Below are 20,264 nucleotides of genomic sequence, written 5' to 3' on the forward strand. Positions count from 1 at the left end.
TTGGGTACTGTTTGAGTGCAACAGGCAAATTTATTTTTAAAATACGCCAGGCCCTGAAGAGATGTTGACTGGCTGTCTATATCTGCAAGCTCCTACAAAAGTATTCTTAAACCTCTGGCATTCAAAAAGAGAGGGAAAAAAAGGAAAAACTGGTCTGGAGATATAACTCTCCTATTTTAGCTTCTTTCATTATGTCCCGTGCAGCCTGTGTGCAAATATGTAAAATGAGGAAAGAAAAAGACTAAGTGTCCTTCTGCCTTCAGATGAGATATACACAGCTTTGGGCGAGTGGGGGGGGAGGAGAAGGAAGTGATGGGAAATAGACAGGCATGAAGTGATTATGTCTAGGATTAATCAATTTTGCTGGTTAATCATTTCAAATTAGTTCCTTCAACCCGCAAGCTGTTTGGATTTGCCTGTGCTGATGACACACAGCTATCAAAGTAATATATTTGTAGATGCGGGTTGTAAAATGTTGACTATAATCAGACTCAAAACAGTAGAGGATGAGGGGAAAGAAATATCTATTAGGTGACATATAGGAAACCTCTTCATGACAGGGATAATGATGAGTCTTAATTTAAGATCCTCTGTGCTCCAGGAAGTTGTTTGTTTGTTGTGATTTTTTTTAAATCAAAAAAAGGCACTCATGCATTATGCCTCTTTTGTAAATTAACTATACTACTCTGACATTAAGGATAACATAATTAATGTGCTGATGAACATGAGAACCCCACACTGTCATGCTGTACACAAACACAAGATCTGCGAATAACTTTGTATATGTAACTGTGTAACATGTGTCTTAGGAACTCTTCCACACAGTTAACAGTAGCAATAAAAGCCATGTGCACAAGGTTTTATATAGTCTGCAAGCTAATTGTAACTCCTCCAAGTCCCTGCCACCAAAAGCCACACTCCTTACTTCTGGGTATAGAGGAATAGAAATAAACTTCTCTAGTCAGCTCTGCAAGTCCTTCTCTCCATTCCATGTTAACATGGAGTCCTTTGTCACGTGGAACAGGCCTGTTGCTTTTACACTGCTCTGCAATCACGGCTTGCAAAGGCAGGCAACAATCAAGATACATGAAAAACCATTTATACACTATACTTTCAAGAAGAGTGGTTCAAGGCTCTGAAATAGAAACTTGTTTCAAATGACAATTGTCTGGTACATTTATTTACAAAAATGTACTGTATGGGAATAACCGTGGTTTATTACCCAACAGACACACCTGCAGTCATTCATGAGAGTATCCTGAAGCCCATTAATTCTATTTTCTCACTCAAAGAGCTGACCTATCTTGTAACTCCCCTGAACAGATTTACCAACCATACACAACTCTGAAGAAGAGGGTAACAGACTGGACACAATAGATAAAGGGAAAAAAACAAACAAAACTTGAAGGACAAACAAATAGGGAGCAGACATTTATTTCTTCCCTAACCCACTCAGATCCAGAATGTGAGAATAAAAGAGGAGGGGGAAAAAGGTCAATGTTGTGCATCTCTAAAGCTGTCAGGTTTGGAAATTAACACACATTTAGGTGTGTAGTAGGGGCATAGCTCTTTGATCCTCCAGGTGTCAACAAAGCAAGCAGCCCTTTGGGTAGGAGCCCCAGATTCCTGGGACATTTCCAAGCATATAAGAAAAGAAGCAGGATGAGGTGACCAAGGCAAAAATCATCTGTGACCAGAAAAGGGAGAGGATGAAGAGAAATGCAGAGTGTCCCAGTCAATGATGCAAATGGTTGTGGGTTATCAGGCTTTTTAAATGCCACCTGTGGGTGCTTGCGCCAAGCAGCAGCTTGGTTTCTGACAGATTGCTACTACAAATTCCTTGAATAGAAAGTAGCCCTAATGTGGCAGTCCCAGTGAGCTGCATATCACACCAGTCTAAACTTCAGTGAATAATTTTTCTAAAGGGCTTTTAATTTCACCTTTAACCCCCCCCACCTTTTTATTTGTTGACTTAGGGCCATTTCTCTACTTTCCTCCAATTACACAGCCTCAAATGAGTAGTGTGGTTATTCTATACTTATTCCATTAAGTTGCCTCCTAATTGGCTGTACAACCTCAGATCCTGCATTAGCAATATTCTTTACTTTATACTTTTAAGCAAAGAGGCTTCAAATTTATGCCCACAAAGTGCCACAGAGAACTCTGGGATCCTTACCAACCAGGCATAGCAGAACACGGGCGTAGATCATCAATGGACAAATCCATATTTAAGTGCCTGCCAGGTAACCGTTTGAAGGTCTCATTTCAAGCGTGGGTCCCCTAGACTACATCTAACATCAGCGAGCAAAAAGTGCCACCTCCATTTTAATATTACTGACCAAGAAAGACTATCATACAAAGCCAAACACTGAAGAGGGTGGAAACCTTGGTTTAGTTCCTTTCTGACTGTATGCCTGTGCTTCCTAAATCCCAGAGTACCCCCACGACCAGGCTGTGCACCCAGCCACGAGGGACGGAGCCTTCTACCCTACTCTTCAACCATCACTGGTAAGACCTGAAGAGACAGGAGGCAAGGAAAAACGGCTACATAAGGGTACACTGCTCTGCCACCTACGTCCAGGGTTTTGGCCCTTGCTCCCAGAACTCTCTGTACTTTATTCAGTATGTACTAAGGCAAGGGTGTAACACTGTTGCTGCTGTGTTTTGTGCCAAGCACAGTTCAGTGTTAAAATGATCAGAGAACATCACAGGCTGGGACTAGTGTACCCGTGATGCAAGTATCAGGTCAGTCCTGCCATAGATGAAAAGTTCCTAATGGATCTTAAAAGTACCTACAGGGGAATGAAAATCTACATGTACCTTGTCAACTATCAAGACCATGAGTCAGATGAGTGTGTGTTTTAATAAATCATATATAGATAATGATGATGTTTCTTAGAAACAGCTACAGTCAAAATTCACATCAACAGATTTTAAAAAGAAAAGCAGGCCAGCCTTTATCTTCATCTCATACAAACAGATGGGGCTCACAGCACTGCCTTATTAAGCCAGACCTTTGTTTCCTGGGTTTGCCTCAGATTTTTAGAAATATCAAACATCCCCAAATATAACCTGAAAACTTTCATACACATCATTATTTCATTTGCTTGAACCTTCTCCTGGAAAATTTCTGCCAAACTGCTTCCAAACACAAAGCTAAGAAATACAGATTGTTTCCAGCAGATGCAAAATATTCTGGAACTTTTCTTTCACTTTGGCAAAAGGGCTTGAACTGTGGTTGAGCAAGGGTGTAAGGCTGTGGGAAAGGTGTGGGGGAGAGTTCCTGCAAAGAGTTTTCTTGCCACCCCACAAGCCAGGGGGATTTCAGGCTTGGGGGACTGGAGAAGGAGCAAAGGAGAAGGGATAGCAAAACCACAGTTTACACATGGCCAGCAGATACATTAGCTGCTAAATTCCATGATACACTGTGTGTACTTAGACTGGAACTAAGCAGGATTACCCAAACAATTAGCACTGTGAATTTCTTTAGGCTGACAGCTGAACTACAAGTGAGAGGGAGAGAGTACCCGTCCCCTGGTTTTGCAATGAACCCCTGAAATAATCCAGAAGGGTAAAGATGCCCCCTTACTGAGGGCAGAAGAACCAAACCTGCTGTGTAAAGGAACGGATTGCAAGAGGGAAATGTTGGAGAAGGCGAAATGAGTGCTGGAGGTTGGAAGGAGGACAGAAAAATCAAAACTGGAACCCATAAACAGGATCCATAAAATGAAATCCCACTTGTTCAATAGGAACATGCAGGAAAATATACTTCACTATTAGAGGGGTTAAACCCTGGAGAAACTTTGGTGACAGCACCACCGGACAGAAGTCATCATTCTGCTAATTAAAAACTAACTTCCTGCAAGTTTCAAAGAGCTACCTTGAGTGGGATTTGTTTCTCAGAAGCAGACTACCCTGTCTCTTTTCTCAGCATGTCTATACTCCTGGGCTAATTATAGCCTTAGCACATGCAGTCTTGATTCGTCTGCATGAGTCCTGATTTCTTGTAGATGTTGCAAAGTACACAGTCAAGAAAGAAGGAATAAAGGGAGAACTTTATAGCAAAAGTAGTCAAATGCCAACCAGGAAGATTTTATCTCTGCCAGAGAGTTCTTAAGTGATGCTAAGCAAATCATTTAAACCAGTCTGTTCATGGGCATAAATGCTGTATTCTGATTTTGAGGGAATACTGGAATTGTATTTCTACATTTCATTTTCTAATTTTCAGAGATGGTGAGCCCAAATTCATCTGAAGTCACTGGGGAGGCATTCTGAACATCTGACTGCATGGTGCTATGCAGTCTGAAAATTAGGTCCAAGGTATCTAATCACAGATTAAAAATCAGTAGGTTTTTTTATGTTGATCTCTTTTTTTGGACCTACAACAGTACAATTGGGAACACATTTTGTCATCTAATGGGTCTTGTGAAAATAAATTAAAAAGTGCTTATGAAGCATTTACTTTATAATAGATAAAAGACTCCATAATGATTAGTTAACTCTCTACTTCACTACAGCCTTTCTTAAAAAAAAGTGTTGAGCATTCAAACATTAAAGTGAAGAAAGCATACAGTGCACAACTTAAATTCACTGTTAGTTTCCCTTCCACAACAAATTCCTCATTTACTTAAGAGCTGTTTTCTTGTTTTCAGTTTCCCTAGTATCTACCAACACTCAAAAGCGCTCAGACGCAACCATAACACAGATGTTATCTACAACTTAAACATGTAAAGTCTTCACCAGATCTTCCCAGGCAGGCATCTAACCATTCTGCAGGGGATCCAAATCCTCCCTCCCTCCCTAAGCTAAAGTCAGCAAGAGCTTCCCAATGGAGTTAACCAAGTTCAGGCTTCCCCCTTTACTAAATGTTAACTGTTGAGAAATTTTAAACTCAATCTGATTACTCTCCTATGTTGCAAAAGACCAAAACTACAACATCTACTCATTTAGATAAAATATTTTTATATAGCACAGAGCTGATATTTGTTTACTACATAAAGATTAGCAACAAAGAAAGAAAAAACAAAAACTCTAGAATGTTGGTCTAACTTCTTCCTTCCAGACTGAAAACATTCAGAAAAAATAAACTTTTCAGTTTATTGTTTTAGTTTTATACCCACAGAACAATGGTTGTTCATTTTTCATGGCCTCAGTAATGTACTGTAGTGACAGACTTGTGCAGAGTTTAAATACAAAAAAAAAAAAGGCAGAAAAAACCCAAGGTACTTGAGCATCAACATCTTAAAATCACTTCTGAAAACTACCAGGTTTTTTCTTTGTTTGATCTCAGCTTACCCATAATAATGCTACTCTGATGTTATATTTACTTGTAAGGTTAAAGGGGATGTATCTCATGCTCTTGATAGTCTTCTTTAAAAAGATTCTAAACAAATAAAGAGGCCCAAAAACTTTTACATAGCACTCACCGTCTGAGCTCAAAAATATTTTATGAAGTCAAAGTAGTGCTCTAAGAAAAAGGCATTAAAAGAGAACTTAAAAGACCTAGGTACATTTTTGCTGCTGGTGAAGTGCTGTAGCCACTAAACAATGCTACCTACCAGCAGGTTTTTTTCAGTAACTAAATATTTAGAAAAAAAAATATGGATATAAAATTGGAATCATGTCCCTCAGTTTAGGCGGAGTTACATTACCTTACTGATACAGTTAACTTGCAAGTAAAAGTAAATAGTGTAAGCCACAGAGAGGCTAGTCAAATTCTTTACGCAAAGTACATATTATCACTAGGGAAGATAAGAAAGCCTTTAAGCAAGAACTGAAAACAAATCTATTTTTGAATATACACCATCATATTAACTTGCTTCAGTGTGCCAATTACTGCTCTCAGAAAACATCAGTTCAGCTGTGCTCTAGCTGTTGAACTATTTGTTAACTCAGTTATGTCTATCTTGTTCAAAGGAAAAAAGACAGCCGAGGCAGGTTTCAGCCCCTTCAGACGTCAGATCGGTCCTGAGCTAAGCCGCCCTTTATACTCAGGTTTCATTAACCTTCTCAGCTAGCAACACATTCTGCTACATTAAGTTTAACCCCCTACAAAAACACTTCACCCATGGACTTAACTGCATCCTTTTTTATTTATTAAACTGCTTTAAAACTCTCATCAGGAAGATCTGTTATAACCTGGGTTTCACTACAGCAGGGTGGATCAAGTCAGTTCTTTAAGCCTTCCCTCTTTTTCATAGCTATCGCTTCTCTCTGGGAATAAGAGAGTGCATCTGTTCAAAGATGAGACCAGTACTTAAGAGACTCAGAGTCTCTTCCCAGTAGTAAGGGAGAAGTGGTTACAAAGGCCCAACTGAAGGCAGCATAAAGAAACATGACTTGAAGAAGCAAGCGCTTACCCAACTAGCATCTTAAACCAGACACACATGTGCATACATCCACAAAAAAAAAAAACCACATAAGCAACCAGTCACTTGTATCTTTCATCTATTCAAACGTCAGCTAGTTCTGTTCAGTGCCTTGTGAATCCAATCTACGCATCAAGAACAAGAGTTAATTCTAAAATTAGTTTTCCAACCCGTAATACTGTTATAGACTAAACCAGAAACAGTGTGAGGAAAAGCAAAGTTACAAGACAACAATCATCTGTTTGACTTCAGAGCTTTATATCCTGATCCAAAATGGAATTTGTGAATAGACTGTATCAGGCATTGGACGGTGAAAGTGATATTACATTCAATCCCGATGCACAAAAGTGTGACGTCTTGCAAAGCCAGAATTTTTTAATTGATCCCAATGCTTTTACGATTTAGAAACTGAAGATGGTAAGCACAGGAAATGGAATTTCAAGCCTCCTGAGCTGCTTGCCTTCCACCTGCCTGTATGTGATCTTGAGCGGTTGATGTAACCACCTCCTCTCCTCTTAGCAAAACTCCGGCAGGGTGTTTCTCTTTCAAACTGGATCATCATCACACTGGGGAGGGGGAGGGCAGGCACTGGATGAGGTTCATGTGTAACATGTAGCAGACTCCACTGTTGTTCCTCAGAGAGGAGATCCATATAACAACGTCAGTACCACATCTGCTTATCAGCAGCCTCTGAGTTACTAATTAGGCACAGAGCTACTAGAGGCTCAGGATGGGAAGTCCGTGGGTCGATCGGTTTTAAAGTCTGTATCACCACAGCTTTTGTCAGGTTGTTCTGCACACCACGTTGCAGCATCCTTCTAAAAGCTGGCAAACACATTCTTCAACAACTGTTACTCTATACAGCATGAAATTCCTTACACGCCTCTCCTGCTCTGGTTTAAATCCTTCCAGCATTCCCATTTAAAAAAAAAAAAAAAAAAAAAAGCAAACACTACTTTTCAGTGGTTTGTAACTCAGCTGGAAAAATTTTGCTTTGGGCTGAAACTTGGTATAAGTCATAGGAATTCACTGAAAACACTCTTGCTTTATGAAATGTGAAACAAAGGCAATAGAGCCATCTTTAACTGCAAAACAAAACAGCAGGGAAGTGTACTACAAGGGTATGCCTTGGACAGGAACGAATGCTGCCCTAGTGCACAGGCGATGTGGAAGAACTGAACTCCTGTTCTCACTCAGAAACAGTAAATAGAAAATGGTGCGTAATAAACATCAGTATGTGAGCCTCGCTTTTCTGAACAGCCCTGTTAGCGCAGCGGAGCCAAAGTACTCATTATGGTCAATTCTATTTTACTGTTACATTTTGTAGTTTACTATTTCTCATTACAGCCTATTGTTTCACTGGAGAGTTTGTGCACGCCTACTTACATGAGAGACCACAGAGGTTCAGATCAATAATCATCGTTTTTTAAAAACTCTTCAAGCAGATTAATTTGGTAGAAAACAAAGACTCTGAAGTGGTTATTGGCTACTCAACGGCAAATACTTTTCAAAGTCACCGAACATGCATTCGTCTGAAGACCTTCTTACAGCCAGAGTGCCAAAGAAGATTCATTTCCCTTCAGATTTGTGATTTTGTGGGGCTTCCGCTGCTGAGAAGAAACACTCTGGGCAAGACGGGGTGTTGGGGGGTGGGAAATGCATACGTATACACACAATGCATGGTCAACAATGAGTTAATGTTAGTATCCTTCATCACACAGTGTGGCTAAATATGCATCAACTTTCACAAGGTTGCTGATGAAAGCATTCACTAAACACAACAGGACTCTTCCTCATCTCAGTCACACACTCCAGATAATACCTGTGTATCACTGAGTAACACCTTTAACCAGAAATGCACATCTTCTGTCAGAATTCAGCTGTATTCTATTACTGCAGCTTTTAGGTTTGCAATTGAAAATCTTTTTTGCAATTAGTCGATAGCAGACAGGTTAGCCACTGGAGTGCATGGAGAACATCTCTTCTCCTTCAAATTCTACATATACAGTACACTACTTGGGAAATAGCACTTAAACTAATAACTTAAACTGTTGCCTAATTGCTTGGACTTTCAGTCCAGAGACTTAAATCTCTGTTAACTTGACCTCTGCATATACCTGTGGAAATTTCTTGGTAGCTTACCAAAAACAACTGCAATGACACGGCTGAGGTTACGCTGCCTTTTCCTATACTACGGAAAACATCGACCAAAGAAAAACGTTCTCTCAGGCAAGTCATTCAAGCTTAGTTCCCAAACATGAATAACCTGGGTCAAGCCAATGTTTACTACTGCAGACAAGGTCAGGTTGCTGAGCTTATTAAAACTGTATTAGCTTATTATCGTAAATAAAATTTCACACTACAAGTTGTTCAGTTTTTTGGTGTTCTTTCCCTGCTTGAGAGTGTTTATGACAGGTTGACAGAGGTCAGGTTCACACATCTGGCTGCTGGACAGGCTGAAAGCAATGGCAAAACAGTGATACATAACAAGACAAGAACAGTTGTTAAAGACACATGAACTGCTCCTTCTCCCTCTCTCTCTCTGTCATCCCTCCAGTTGTTGCTGTGGGTGTCTTTAGCACTGCCAAATTAGCAGCAAAAATGAGAGCTGTGTTAAGGCTCTCAAAACAAGTTATCCTCAACAATTCTGATGTTCAAACTGCCCAGCATGCCTGCCTTCTTACCCAACCATTCCTCTACCACAGCTTGAGTCTCAGTATGCCCCTCTGTCTCCAGTCACCATTTGCAGACAGACTTTTTGGGGCACCCGCTCCTTCATGCACAGAGACACAAACACCCAATGTACTGTAGGAGCAAGGCTAGCAGAGGACTAGTCCTTTCTGTTTTCCTCCTCTGCAGCACAGCAGTCTTACTTTTGTGCTCCAAGAAAAGGAAAGCTAAACAGAGAAAAGCTACCTTTCTCTGAAACGGTCCCAGGCACAGCCTGCAAGTGATGAAAGAAATCCCAGCTGCTGAACAGCTGTGCTACCAAAGGTGAAGTGAAAACCACACTCCTCTCCTGTATCAGGCAATACAAGTGTAAAGGGTTCGGAAGCAGCAAGTGGTAAGGGGAAAGTGGATGTCATTTTGAGGCAAGTCTCATGCCCTAATGAGCCAAGAAAGAAGAGTGCCTTCTGCAGAGGAAGATGAGTGGGGGCACCCAAACAGTGAGACCAGGGAAAACGCATCCAGGAAGGAAGGAGAGAGGCTGGGAGGAGGAAACGGGAGATGGAACAAGAGAGACAGGGAACAGGTTGAAACAACTATGTTACAGCGATAGAGCTGGCAACACGCAAAACAAAACACGGGAGGCACGAGAGAAAGACGCTCGCGAAAGGAGCCAGCTCAACACAGCTCTCACCGGCCGAGCGAAGTGAGCCGGGAGAACCTTTGGAGAAAGTTTGCCCGGCAGACGGCCGGCGGTTTAACAACGCCTTTCGGCTCGGCCCGGACCCCACACGGCGACCGCCCAGCACGGGCGGGGACACCTATCGCCGGCTGCCGCGACCGTCCCCGACCGGCCGCCAACTCCGGCCGCCTCACCTCCCGCCGCGGGACGGCCCCGCCGCCTCGCACCTGCCCTCCGCACCGGGCGGGGCGCGCACAGCGCCCCGCGGGCCGACCCGCCGCGGCTCCCCGCCGCCGCGCAGGGCAGGGCCGGGCCGGCCGCGGCGCCGGGCGGCCGCAACATGTGTGCCGGAGCCCTCCTGCCCGATCGATGCGCCCTACGCATTGCATAACCCCGCCGTGCCCCTGCCGCCCTGCCCCGACTGGGGCACGGCGAGGGGAAGCGGGGAAGAGGGGAGGGGGAAGCTACTCACATCGTCCCACTTGACGAATTTGATGCCTTTCTTGAGGGTGTCGGAGACGCAGACGGGCTTGAGCTGGAGAGCGTGCACCCCTGGCTGTGCCCCGGCCATTTGCACCGCATTGACGCGCTCTCCCCCAGAGCGGAGAAGCCGCGGGAGGCGGCCGCCTCAGGAGGGACGCCGGGGCGCCGGAAACGGCCCCGGGAGAGAGGCCGGCAGCCGCGCCCGGCGCGCCTGGAGCGGGCAGGGAAGCGGCTGCCCAGGCGGAGAGGGCGAGAGGCTTCACTGGCGCCCGAGGAGCGACCTGGCGCGGCAGCGGCCGGGGCGAGCCATGCAGCGGCACATCCTCTATATACAGCCGGCTCACCACGCACGCACACGCGCGCCCGCTCTCTCTCACACACACACACACACACACGCACGCAGGGGCACGGAGCGAGCGGCGCTGCCCGCTCCGCTCCCCTCCCTCCCGCCCCTCCTCCTTCCCCGCCAGGCTCGGCCCCCGAGGTTCCCCCGCGCCGAGGTCAGCGCGCCGCGCCGGCGGCACTGCGGCGCCACCTGCCGGCGGCGGCTGGCGCGGCATCCGCCGCGGGGCCGGGCAGGGGGCGCCGCGGGGCCGGGCGCGCCGGGCCTCGGGCTCCTCTCGGGGCGGAGGCCCCCGGCCGAGCTTCCCCCCCGCCGAGCTGTACGGAAGCTCGGCCGAGGGCCTCCCCCCCGGGCTCTTTCCTCCCTCAGGCCTGCGCCCCGGGCTGAGGCCTAGTCCCGGGCCACCAATGCCCAGCATTTGCCTTCCTCTAAGCGCGGTCCCGGTCAGCCCTCTCGGCCCCCCCCGAAGCAAGAAGGACAACAGGGAGACGCTTGAAAATGCACAGAGGGAGAGGCCCCCGTGGGTCTCTGCTAATGCACGGTTCCGCCTGAGAAGGGAGCAAAGGCGAGCGTCTATGTCACTTGTCCTACTGAGAGATGCGGCCAACGAGCAGTGCCTCTCGCCAACATCAGGCTTCAGAAGGGGTGAGCACAGGGGATGCCGAGGGCAGTTTTAGTAACAGCTATAGCAAAAGCAGACTAGAAGGGCAATGCTTAGCCTGCAAAGTGATGAGTGTGATGCCAAAAGAGGAAAGACTCTTAAAGAGAGTGTTGCATACAATTCCCATCAAGGCTTCATGCTTTAAATACACAGAAATTGCTTTACCAAAGCTTTTTGCTCTCATAAGATGAAGGGGCTTCCTCAGAACAAAGGCACATGACCTTAATTCAGGTTTAGGTATACTAAACTCAGAAGGCATAAAGATGGCAAAATGTCCTCTCACCCAGCAAAATCCTAAATCCCTAAATAAGGGAAGTTTTTTTAAGAATGAAGTTATATGTGCTCCACAAATGACCTTCTCTCTTAGAGCCCCTGTGCAGTCATAGCAGAGATAAAGCATCAGATGACACAGGACATGAGATTTCTAATTTCTCTGTAGAGGTTTCCAACTGACCCTTATGATTTAGGGGCTGCAGGTCAAACTTCTACTATAGACAAAGCAAACGATGTACAAAGAACATCTTTGAAGAGAAATTGATGTAGTTTCAGGGGAATAATATTCCAAAAAATTACTGGGTAAAAATACATACAATCTGAGTGAGGAGATTTTTTTTTTTTAATTAAAAAGCTACAAAACTGGCATATTGGACTCCCAAATTTGCTCTTATAGTTAGTTACAGAGTTGTTAAAGCTCTTCCTCTGGGCTTCTTCCAACTTCTTCCCCTTCAATAAGAAACTTTTCATTGCCTGTAGTGGGAGCTGAATCTGCCTCTTTACGATAGTCCATTCAGGCAGCATACATGTTCCAAGGCCAATTAATCAATTTGATCTATTTTTTAGATAACCTTCCATGCAAATGCAGGTGTCACATCAGTCAGGGTGAAAGTCTGCTCTCTCTGCTGTGCTTGAATTTCCATTTATTTGCCATGACTTTAACAAATTCTGGGTTTGACTCCACTGACATCAGTACAGGATTGCTCCATGATGGGGTAAGGGAGAGAGATTTTTCAGCACCATTTTCCCAACTGCCTTTTCATCCCCCAGAAAATAAATGCAAAGAGCACTGATGCTACAGTAGATATCTGTGATCCCTTAAGCACTTGTATTCACAGCAGTCTACCAAAATCAACTGTTTGGAAGATGTAAAACTACTGTGGATGGTGACACCTCTGTGGCAGTTTTCCCAACAGGTCTGTAATACATCTTCACTTGGCCTAGCCTTCTTTACAGTCTTTGTTAGGGAAAAAACAAACACACTTCATGATGATACCTCATGATTCCTGACGTTACTATAGACTCCCGGCACTCCGTTAGTCTGAACATGGAAGAGGTGATCCTATAGATCAGTATAGGCTCTGATACTGGTATCCAGTATTTCAGATATGAAGTATTGTTTGGAGAAATTTTGTGGCTTTTCAGACTTCAGTATTTTAATCTGATGGTATTTGGCTGAAGAGAACATGCCTTTTATATGGCAGGTATCTAATGAATTTTGCATCAAAAGGAGGAAGAAGCACAAAAGGAAATGGCACTATGACTGTGTTCTTTAAAACAGTTCTGGGAAGTGCTTATGATTCAGCCTTTGCTGAAATCCTGGGCTCACTGAAATCAGTGGGAGTTTTAGTTTCAACCCAGATAGCTAGCTTGTGTGTTATCACTATTGCTTAATTAGCATCTGCCCCAGCTAAGAATACATCTCTTGGTACGTTGTACATATTGCAAACACTTAAAATCAATGCATGTCTAAATTCAATCTTTTTCCACAAAGCATGGGATCAGTGACCTGGAAACCAGCTACAGTCAGCAGGATCACTACACCCAGAAAGAGTGTGAGTATCATCATATCATTAGATGATTGGACCAAGTCTGGCAAAAGAAGAACCAGACACCTTTCTCCAAATGTGCTGTAAGCCTCACGAGATATCTAAAGTATTATGCATATTTTCTATTTCTTCTTGATTCAGTCCCTTTTAGTTCCAAGAAACTAAAGGAAAGATGTACTGTTAGAAATAAACTCAGCAGAGGGTTATTCAGGTAGTTGTTCAAAATTGTACGTATCAGATGTGATACATGCTGGTCTTATATTGCTGCAGGAACTGATTTCTAGATGTTTTAATTTTTGTAGGTTCAAAAATCTCAGCCTAGACAGTAAAACGATTGCTTTGTGTAAATAATACAAGTTATTTGAATGCAATATACCTCGTAAAACATTATTTTTTTATATAATGCACTTAGGTACCAATATTTCATTTCCAGGGGAATAAACTGAATACACAGTATGTTTTAGATACACCTGTGGAAATGTATGCAGACAAATAGGAGAAAGGAGCAATAACTGATTTAAATAACAGATGGCATTGATCAAAGTCAGGTCAAATGAAGATACAGCAAAAGCTGTACTGAAAGACTGATGAGGTGATATAAGAAATGCATTAAAAATAAAATTTACTCTTTTAAATTTGATTTCAGAGAAATATATATAAAATACCTCAATGTCACTTGCTGTCCTGAGTTTATGGGTGTAACTCTACATTTTGAAAAAAAGCAGCCTTGAAAATGCTTCAATGCAATGGTGCACTTAACATACTAAGAGTGAAACGTAAGTGGCAGTGTTTGTTTGCAGGATTTGGCATTAAAGATAAACTCAGCTTCACCAAAAGTATATCATCCTAATTGCATTTTAAATTGGGCCAAATTAGACTTCCATTATCAGTGGAAGCAGGATCCTTAAGTTCTATGCAACAACTCTCCAGAAAAGAAATACAGAAAATTTTACCCTATCTTTCTGAGAAAAGCACCTTTCAGGTAATGCAGACAGTAGAACTCAAATCTCACCAGTGAGAGACAAGTGCCACAAGGTGTAGTGAAACTACCTTGTGCGTGACTGTCGTGTTAAGAAATGAAACCTACCAAATGCAGTAGTCCCAAGAGATATCATAATTATTTATTTTTTTTAGTCATTCATTTACTAAAAGAATTCACCTGTTAAATTAATACTTCCATAAACTCACAGCCAGTGGCCATTGCAATATGTTTATATTTAATTTAATGCATTTACTAGATGTCATACGTACATAACAACAGCAGTCAGATATATCCTTTATCTTTATGAGTGAGACTGATAACTTATGTGGCACAGCCACTCAATCAGGTGACTCTTCAAGAGTGAATATAAAATTCTGGCACACAAAACACCACCATAGCAACAAAGACAGCCTGGCAACAGCAGCTGCTGCACGAAAAGAAATTGGAAGGGGAGGGGAAATCTTGTAAAAAAGTCCATTTCCTGTCAAAATCATTTTCATTTTTGTTTTCCTTCATATCAGCATCACAAATGTCATTAAAATACTGGGAGAATAAAGATTAATGCACAACCTTTGAAATTACGACACAAATAGTGTCTTTGTGTATATGAAATGACCCAGTCACTGCTACACTCACTGGGACCATATTTGACTCTGGATAGATTGACCTGGTACACAGCTGGCACATATGGATCTCCATGCCACAGGAAACAGTCCACATTTCTCCGTACAATACCCTATGTGAGGAAGAACAAACCCCTGATGGTTTGGACAGAAGATGCTGCTGAACAGAATTCCTCACCCACTGGCACCTGAGACCCCCACCATGACTCTTTTCATGTCATGGTAGGATTAATTCATTACTGTGGCAACTAGCAGAGCTCTGTGCATATGCTTTTCACAGGTGCATTTCGTTTCCAGAATCAGAAGCTGAAACTGATCTGGATGGAAATAATTGCCTTTTACTCAGAAACTTTTCTCCCCCTCACCCTGTCAGAGCCCTGAGGGCACTAACAGGCTATAATGGCCCTGATCAGTTCCTCCCTGGGGGCTGCCCCATGTCCTGCCCATGGCCCAGGACACCATTTCATCTCAGCCTGGGGCTGTCAGTCCCTGCCCCAGTGATGTTGCAGGATGCCAGTCTCCAGCTCCACCACAGCCCTGCCTGCCCACAGGCCCACTGACCCAGGCCCAACCCACAGACTAACATCCTAGCCTGGCCCCGGCCCAGCCCCTTCCCCATGGCGCTGCTGTCCTGGCGCTATGTCTGACCCTGCTTCCCCTCACTGGGCCTGATCCTGACCCCTACCCACAGGCTGACATCCTGCCCCAGCCCCATGGAGGTGCCTGATGCCCTGGGCTGGGGGCTGCCCCCTCGGCCTGCCCTGCTCTTTCACTGGAGATAGGCCCTGGCTGGCCAGGTCCTTCCCTGTTGTCCCTCCATCCTATGGGACCCCCCCATGGCCCTCAGCATCCTGGCCCCCAGGGAGCTGCTGGCCCTTGTAGTGCCCTGACACTCCCTACCTAACCTCTACATTAAAAAAACTATTACCAGAAGAACACTAAATTAATGCAATACTTGCACAGTTAGAATCTCAAGTCAAAAAGTCAGCAGGTACATTCCCTGGAAAGTGTTAATTCACTCTTTTTAATGTAATATAAGCTGTTCTTGCTTCCCTGTTAAGTTTATAGCATCATACATTTTTGCAGATTGTTAAAACCAGTCCATAAAACATACAACACAATTAAGAATGCTGAAGTTAACTGTGAAAGACTTCACGGCCTACCAGATTTGTTAAATCACAGCTGGTGTAAACTATCAAAGGTCCACTGACTTCAAAGCTGTGCATTTGTTTATACCTGTGTAATGTCTGCACCTTCACCTTTTTTGTTTTTTTCTTCTAGCTCTTAACTATTGTCCCAGCTGTATATGCAGATTAGAACCAACTGGCAAGCAGGCTGTCTCACCTGCTTTTATTTACATCCAAGTTTAGCTGTGACTTGAACTAAAAGACAAACACATTAAATGGGTTGAAAAGCAGAAATTGCCTTGAAAAAAAATCCCCAACCCTTTTGGAGATGAAAAATTATGTGCTCTGGACTCTGTACCTGCCAAATGAATGGGACATCTGTGCTTCATGCAGAGGAGACTGCCCCGTTTATGCTTTTCTTCCAATGCCTTAAAACTACAGAAATCCTCTCATGGTATCTTTCAGAAGCATAACGAGAGAGTCAGCGTACACTTTCTCTGGATTCCCTTCCATAATTCCCACAAAACTATTACGTGTATCACTATGACAGAGCAATATTCTGCTCCTAGGAAAAAGGAAAATAGCCCTCAGCTGTATTTCCCATTTCCACGGTGGTCACATCCCATGGAAACTAATGAATTTAGGCCCAGGTTACAAGTTTGGTACAGTTTTAGAAAAAATAATGTATTAAAGCTGGGGGCAGGATGGTTTGTCTTTAGATAGGATGTGAAATTATGAGTCTGAAGAAGTGAATTCTGCCCTCAGATCTGCCCCAGTCTTCTTCCCTTAAACTCAGATGAATTACTTAATCTTTCAGGTCCCTCTAGATGACTCTCTTGCCCATTTAGTTCCTAAAGGCAAGCAGCCCAGCATGTACATGCCCTGGATTTCTAGAGACCACCATAGCACAAGGGCTTGGTTTAAGTAGCTTAATAATTAAGGGTCTGTACACCAGCAGGTGTACTTCATTTCCATTAAACATTTAGAGAAAGGGGTTTATAATTTTTTCAGATGATAAAAAGTTAAGGAGTAATTTTGTGTTAAATTTGTTGCATTGGCAATCTGACATATTTCCAAATTTTTTTTTACATTTCCCAAGTGCTGTTGTGTCTTTTGATACTCCTCACAAATAAAGTCAAAAATATTTTGATGGTATACCTTATCTTGAAGTAAAGCAGCTCATTTAAAATTTTATGTCTTGCTATAAGCCACTAACATTTTTCTCTATTCTCTTTTCAGAATTATTCTTATAATGCACTATTCTGAATCATCACAGACTTCTCATTCCCATTCTGGCCATTTTACAGAACTTGCAGTTGTAAAGGGTGAAATTCCACAACTGACAAAACAGTAGTCACAAAGCAACAGAACACCATTTACATAGCTGAAAACAGTTGCTCTAAATTATATTTCTAAGGCTTGGAACAATTGTGTTGTGATGTAAATCCTGAGCCACAATATCTCTTAGAATGAATTGTAACTCTTAATGGCAAAAAACCAACTCCTAGTTACATTTCAGAGAAGCTGATTTAAATGTAAATCAGTTCTTAAACATGGCTAATCTAAAAAAAGCTCTAGTCACTAATAACATGCCTAATGGAAGAAAGGACTAGTTAGTCTCCTGCAATCTACTAGCAGCCTAAGTGCAACTTCCAAAGTCAGACTATCTAAGGACAGCAACATCCTCCATGACCATAAAGCTCAAGCTGAGCCAAATAAGCTGAAAGCTATCAGGGCCTATCCAAACTCTTATGCTGCCTAATCACTAATAATTTTAGTAAGGATTTTTCAAGATGTAGTGCATTCTCTTAAAAAAAATAGAGCACCGTTCACCAGGAACTAACAGTAGTAGCTGCTGCAGTAGTCTAGGATTTAGGTAAAAGCTATGAAGCTAGAAATACAGGTTCAATGAATGGCTCGGTTCATGACTTGTACTGTGACTCTGTGGCAAGGAAAAGCACTAACAGGTAAAGCACTTGGCTGTCTGGGAGGCAATCTGCTCTAACAGGATGCCTGCTGAGCAATCAGAAACAACATTTACCAACTTCCCAAACAGAAGACATTGTTAGAAGCATAAAGACATTGTGAGAGAAAGGTAAGAGGTTAAATGGAGGAGGAAAAATGCCTTTTTAAAGAAGACCACAGGCTACATCTTGGTATTCACGAGCAAAACATAGCTAGCAGGAGGAGGAGAGGAAGAAACAGCCAGTGTCTGTCTATTCCATAGCAGTGCTGCTCACCTTACTCCCACTTTCCCTTCACATTTTGTATCAGACATTAAGCTCTATAATACCCAAAGTCCTCTTGTTCCAGGAAGAGAGCACTGAAGAGGACTAGTAGGTCAAACTGCAAGGGCCCAATCACATTTTGGTTGAAGTCATTCCATCAGCTTTGATGGGAGTTCAAACAGGCCCTTTGAAAGCAAATAACATAAATTATCTTGCAATTATCTTTTTATGAGCTTATGCAACAGTTTTGATGAAACAGCTGATGATTAATTTAGGATTCAACATTCATTTTCCCAGTAGTCTTGTAAATATATAAAAGGTCATGACATATAATTTCAAATAAGGAAAAGCAATTATTGTAAAGAAGTCTCAGGTTTCAGAGCAGCCAGCAGATACAGAACTGCAAAAACAAAGCTGAAAGTGAACATCACAGACTATAATAAAGAATACCTCAACTTCTCTGAATACAGTGAGGTTTGCAGTAGTCATAGGGAATATCTGGCACGTGCACTGATTTGAATTAATATTCCCACCCCCAGTGTTGCCAGTATTTCATAGATCATCTGCAAGCAGACTGTGTGCGTACAAAATTAATCTGAATGTAAATGCCAGTTAAAGAAACTACATTTTTTATTTATTCAACAGAATAACCAAGAACAATAGACATCATTTGCTTTTATAGCGCCAAGAATACGTGAACTTATTTAAAATCTTGTAATACACCAAGAATTCAGCCATGAGTATAGCCTCATTTTGCACATACACATTCTTAGCTGTTTGGACAAGAGCTGTTTATTACTATTTAAATAGGCGACATAGACAAAGAGAGGAAGTGCACTCAGAGTGAGTATTATCACTCCCCTAAGAGACCACGATCTTACAAGAAGTCTTAGACAAGCTGAGAACTGAGTCCAGATTTCCAAGAAACCTAATCAAATACTGTTTCTCTGTTCTCCTACATGCCTCACAGCACTGATAAAAAAACCACAGATGTTTTAGATATGATGCAATAGCAAGAATTAACAGAGCAGTATAGGGTGGGGGAAAGGATCTTGTGATTAACATTATATAAACATAAATTGATGGTTAGTGTTTAATATTATTTGGTACCAAGTTTGTCAATAAAATCCTAACCATTGATACTATCTCAAAGCTAACATAACAGGAGTTATTCTTGAAGTATTTGAATTAAAGCATAGCTGCCTTGCAGACTACTTCAGGAACAGTGCGTAAAAGAAAGCAGAGGAGAAACACAGAAATGTGACTTCAGTTTGGTGTTTCAAACAAAGCCAGCAAAAATTCAAGAATGTGAGCTCATCGCTACAAAGCCAGAGCAGCATCAGTCCTGCTTCAAATCCAAGTGTCTGATCATACACAGCACTGATCTTCCTTGGTATTTCACTGATTTCCATTCAGCTGTAGATACTGATTTCTTCCTGGGATCAGTTCATAAAAGGTGATTATCAGACAGCAATGGGACATAGGAACTCAGAAGGCCCTTAGCAAGGTGGCTGCATCTATTTAAAAATCCAGAATTTTACATACAATTTAATGATAGGCATCTACTTTTGATAGGAGATGCAAAATGCTAACATATGACTGTAGTTGCACAAAGGTAGGTCTATATTCTGTGAAGCAGGCATTTCAGAGTCAGAGCTCCTTGCTTCTTTCCTTTCTCTACCACTATTCATCACTGAAAACCTCCTCCTACCTCAAATTACTGATCTAAAAAATAGACATGGGTATTACCTGATAAACATCTTGCAAGCTGTAATTAATACCTAATTGCACCATAGAATGTTGCTAAAAAAGTGGTAGCTTTATTATAGAAAAATATAAAACACAGTAAATTTTGGCAGTGAGACAGGCATTGCTTAGGGGCCAGTTTGCTTCCCGACCAGAAAATTGTTTCCCTCTAATCATTTTGTGGAAATAGTCAGGCCTTTTACTTATGTGACAAAATGAGTATGAAAGTGAGGAACGCAGTCCCCAGATTCTGTGCCCTCAGTATCAGCTCTGTGTCTTTGTCTCTACTACGGGGAAATTCTCCGCACCTAAGACCTCCATATTTATTTTTTCAGCATCTTCCTACACCAGGGAAGAACATGTACATCTCAGCCCATCCCCATGCTCCAATATTTGGTATAAGATAATTTCCTTTTGTACTAGAAAATTTGTAATACCAGACTGTTAATACAGGTGAAGAATTGCAGTTGTTTTATGTGTGAGCATGGAAAAACTTCGTAGTTAACAGAAAATGCAATGCAACCTGAAAAG

General features: G+C 42.5%; 1 protein-coding gene across 1 annotated transcript in view; it reads right to left on the reverse strand.

Annotated features, from left to right (window-relative positions):
• The window catches only part of PLCB1 (phospholipase C beta 1), a 404,497-nt gene extending 394,209 nt beyond the window's left edge, over nt 1–10,288 (reverse strand). The window contains exon 1 of the mRNA XM_059828429.1: nt 10,190–10,288. Within this exon, the coding sequence (XP_059684412.1) occupies nt 10,190–10,288 (99 nt within the window). The remainder of the gene's footprint in view (nt 1–10,189) is intronic.
• Nucleotides 10,289–20,264: the final 9,976 nt, after the last annotated feature.

The sequence above is a fragment of the Gavia stellata genome, chromosome 23 (genome assembly GCF_030936135.1).
Source record: "Gavia stellata isolate bGavSte3 chromosome 23, bGavSte3.hap2, whole genome shotgun sequence".
NCBI classification, from domain to species: domain Eukaryota; kingdom Metazoa; phylum Chordata; class Aves; order Gaviiformes; family Gaviidae; genus Gavia; species Gavia stellata.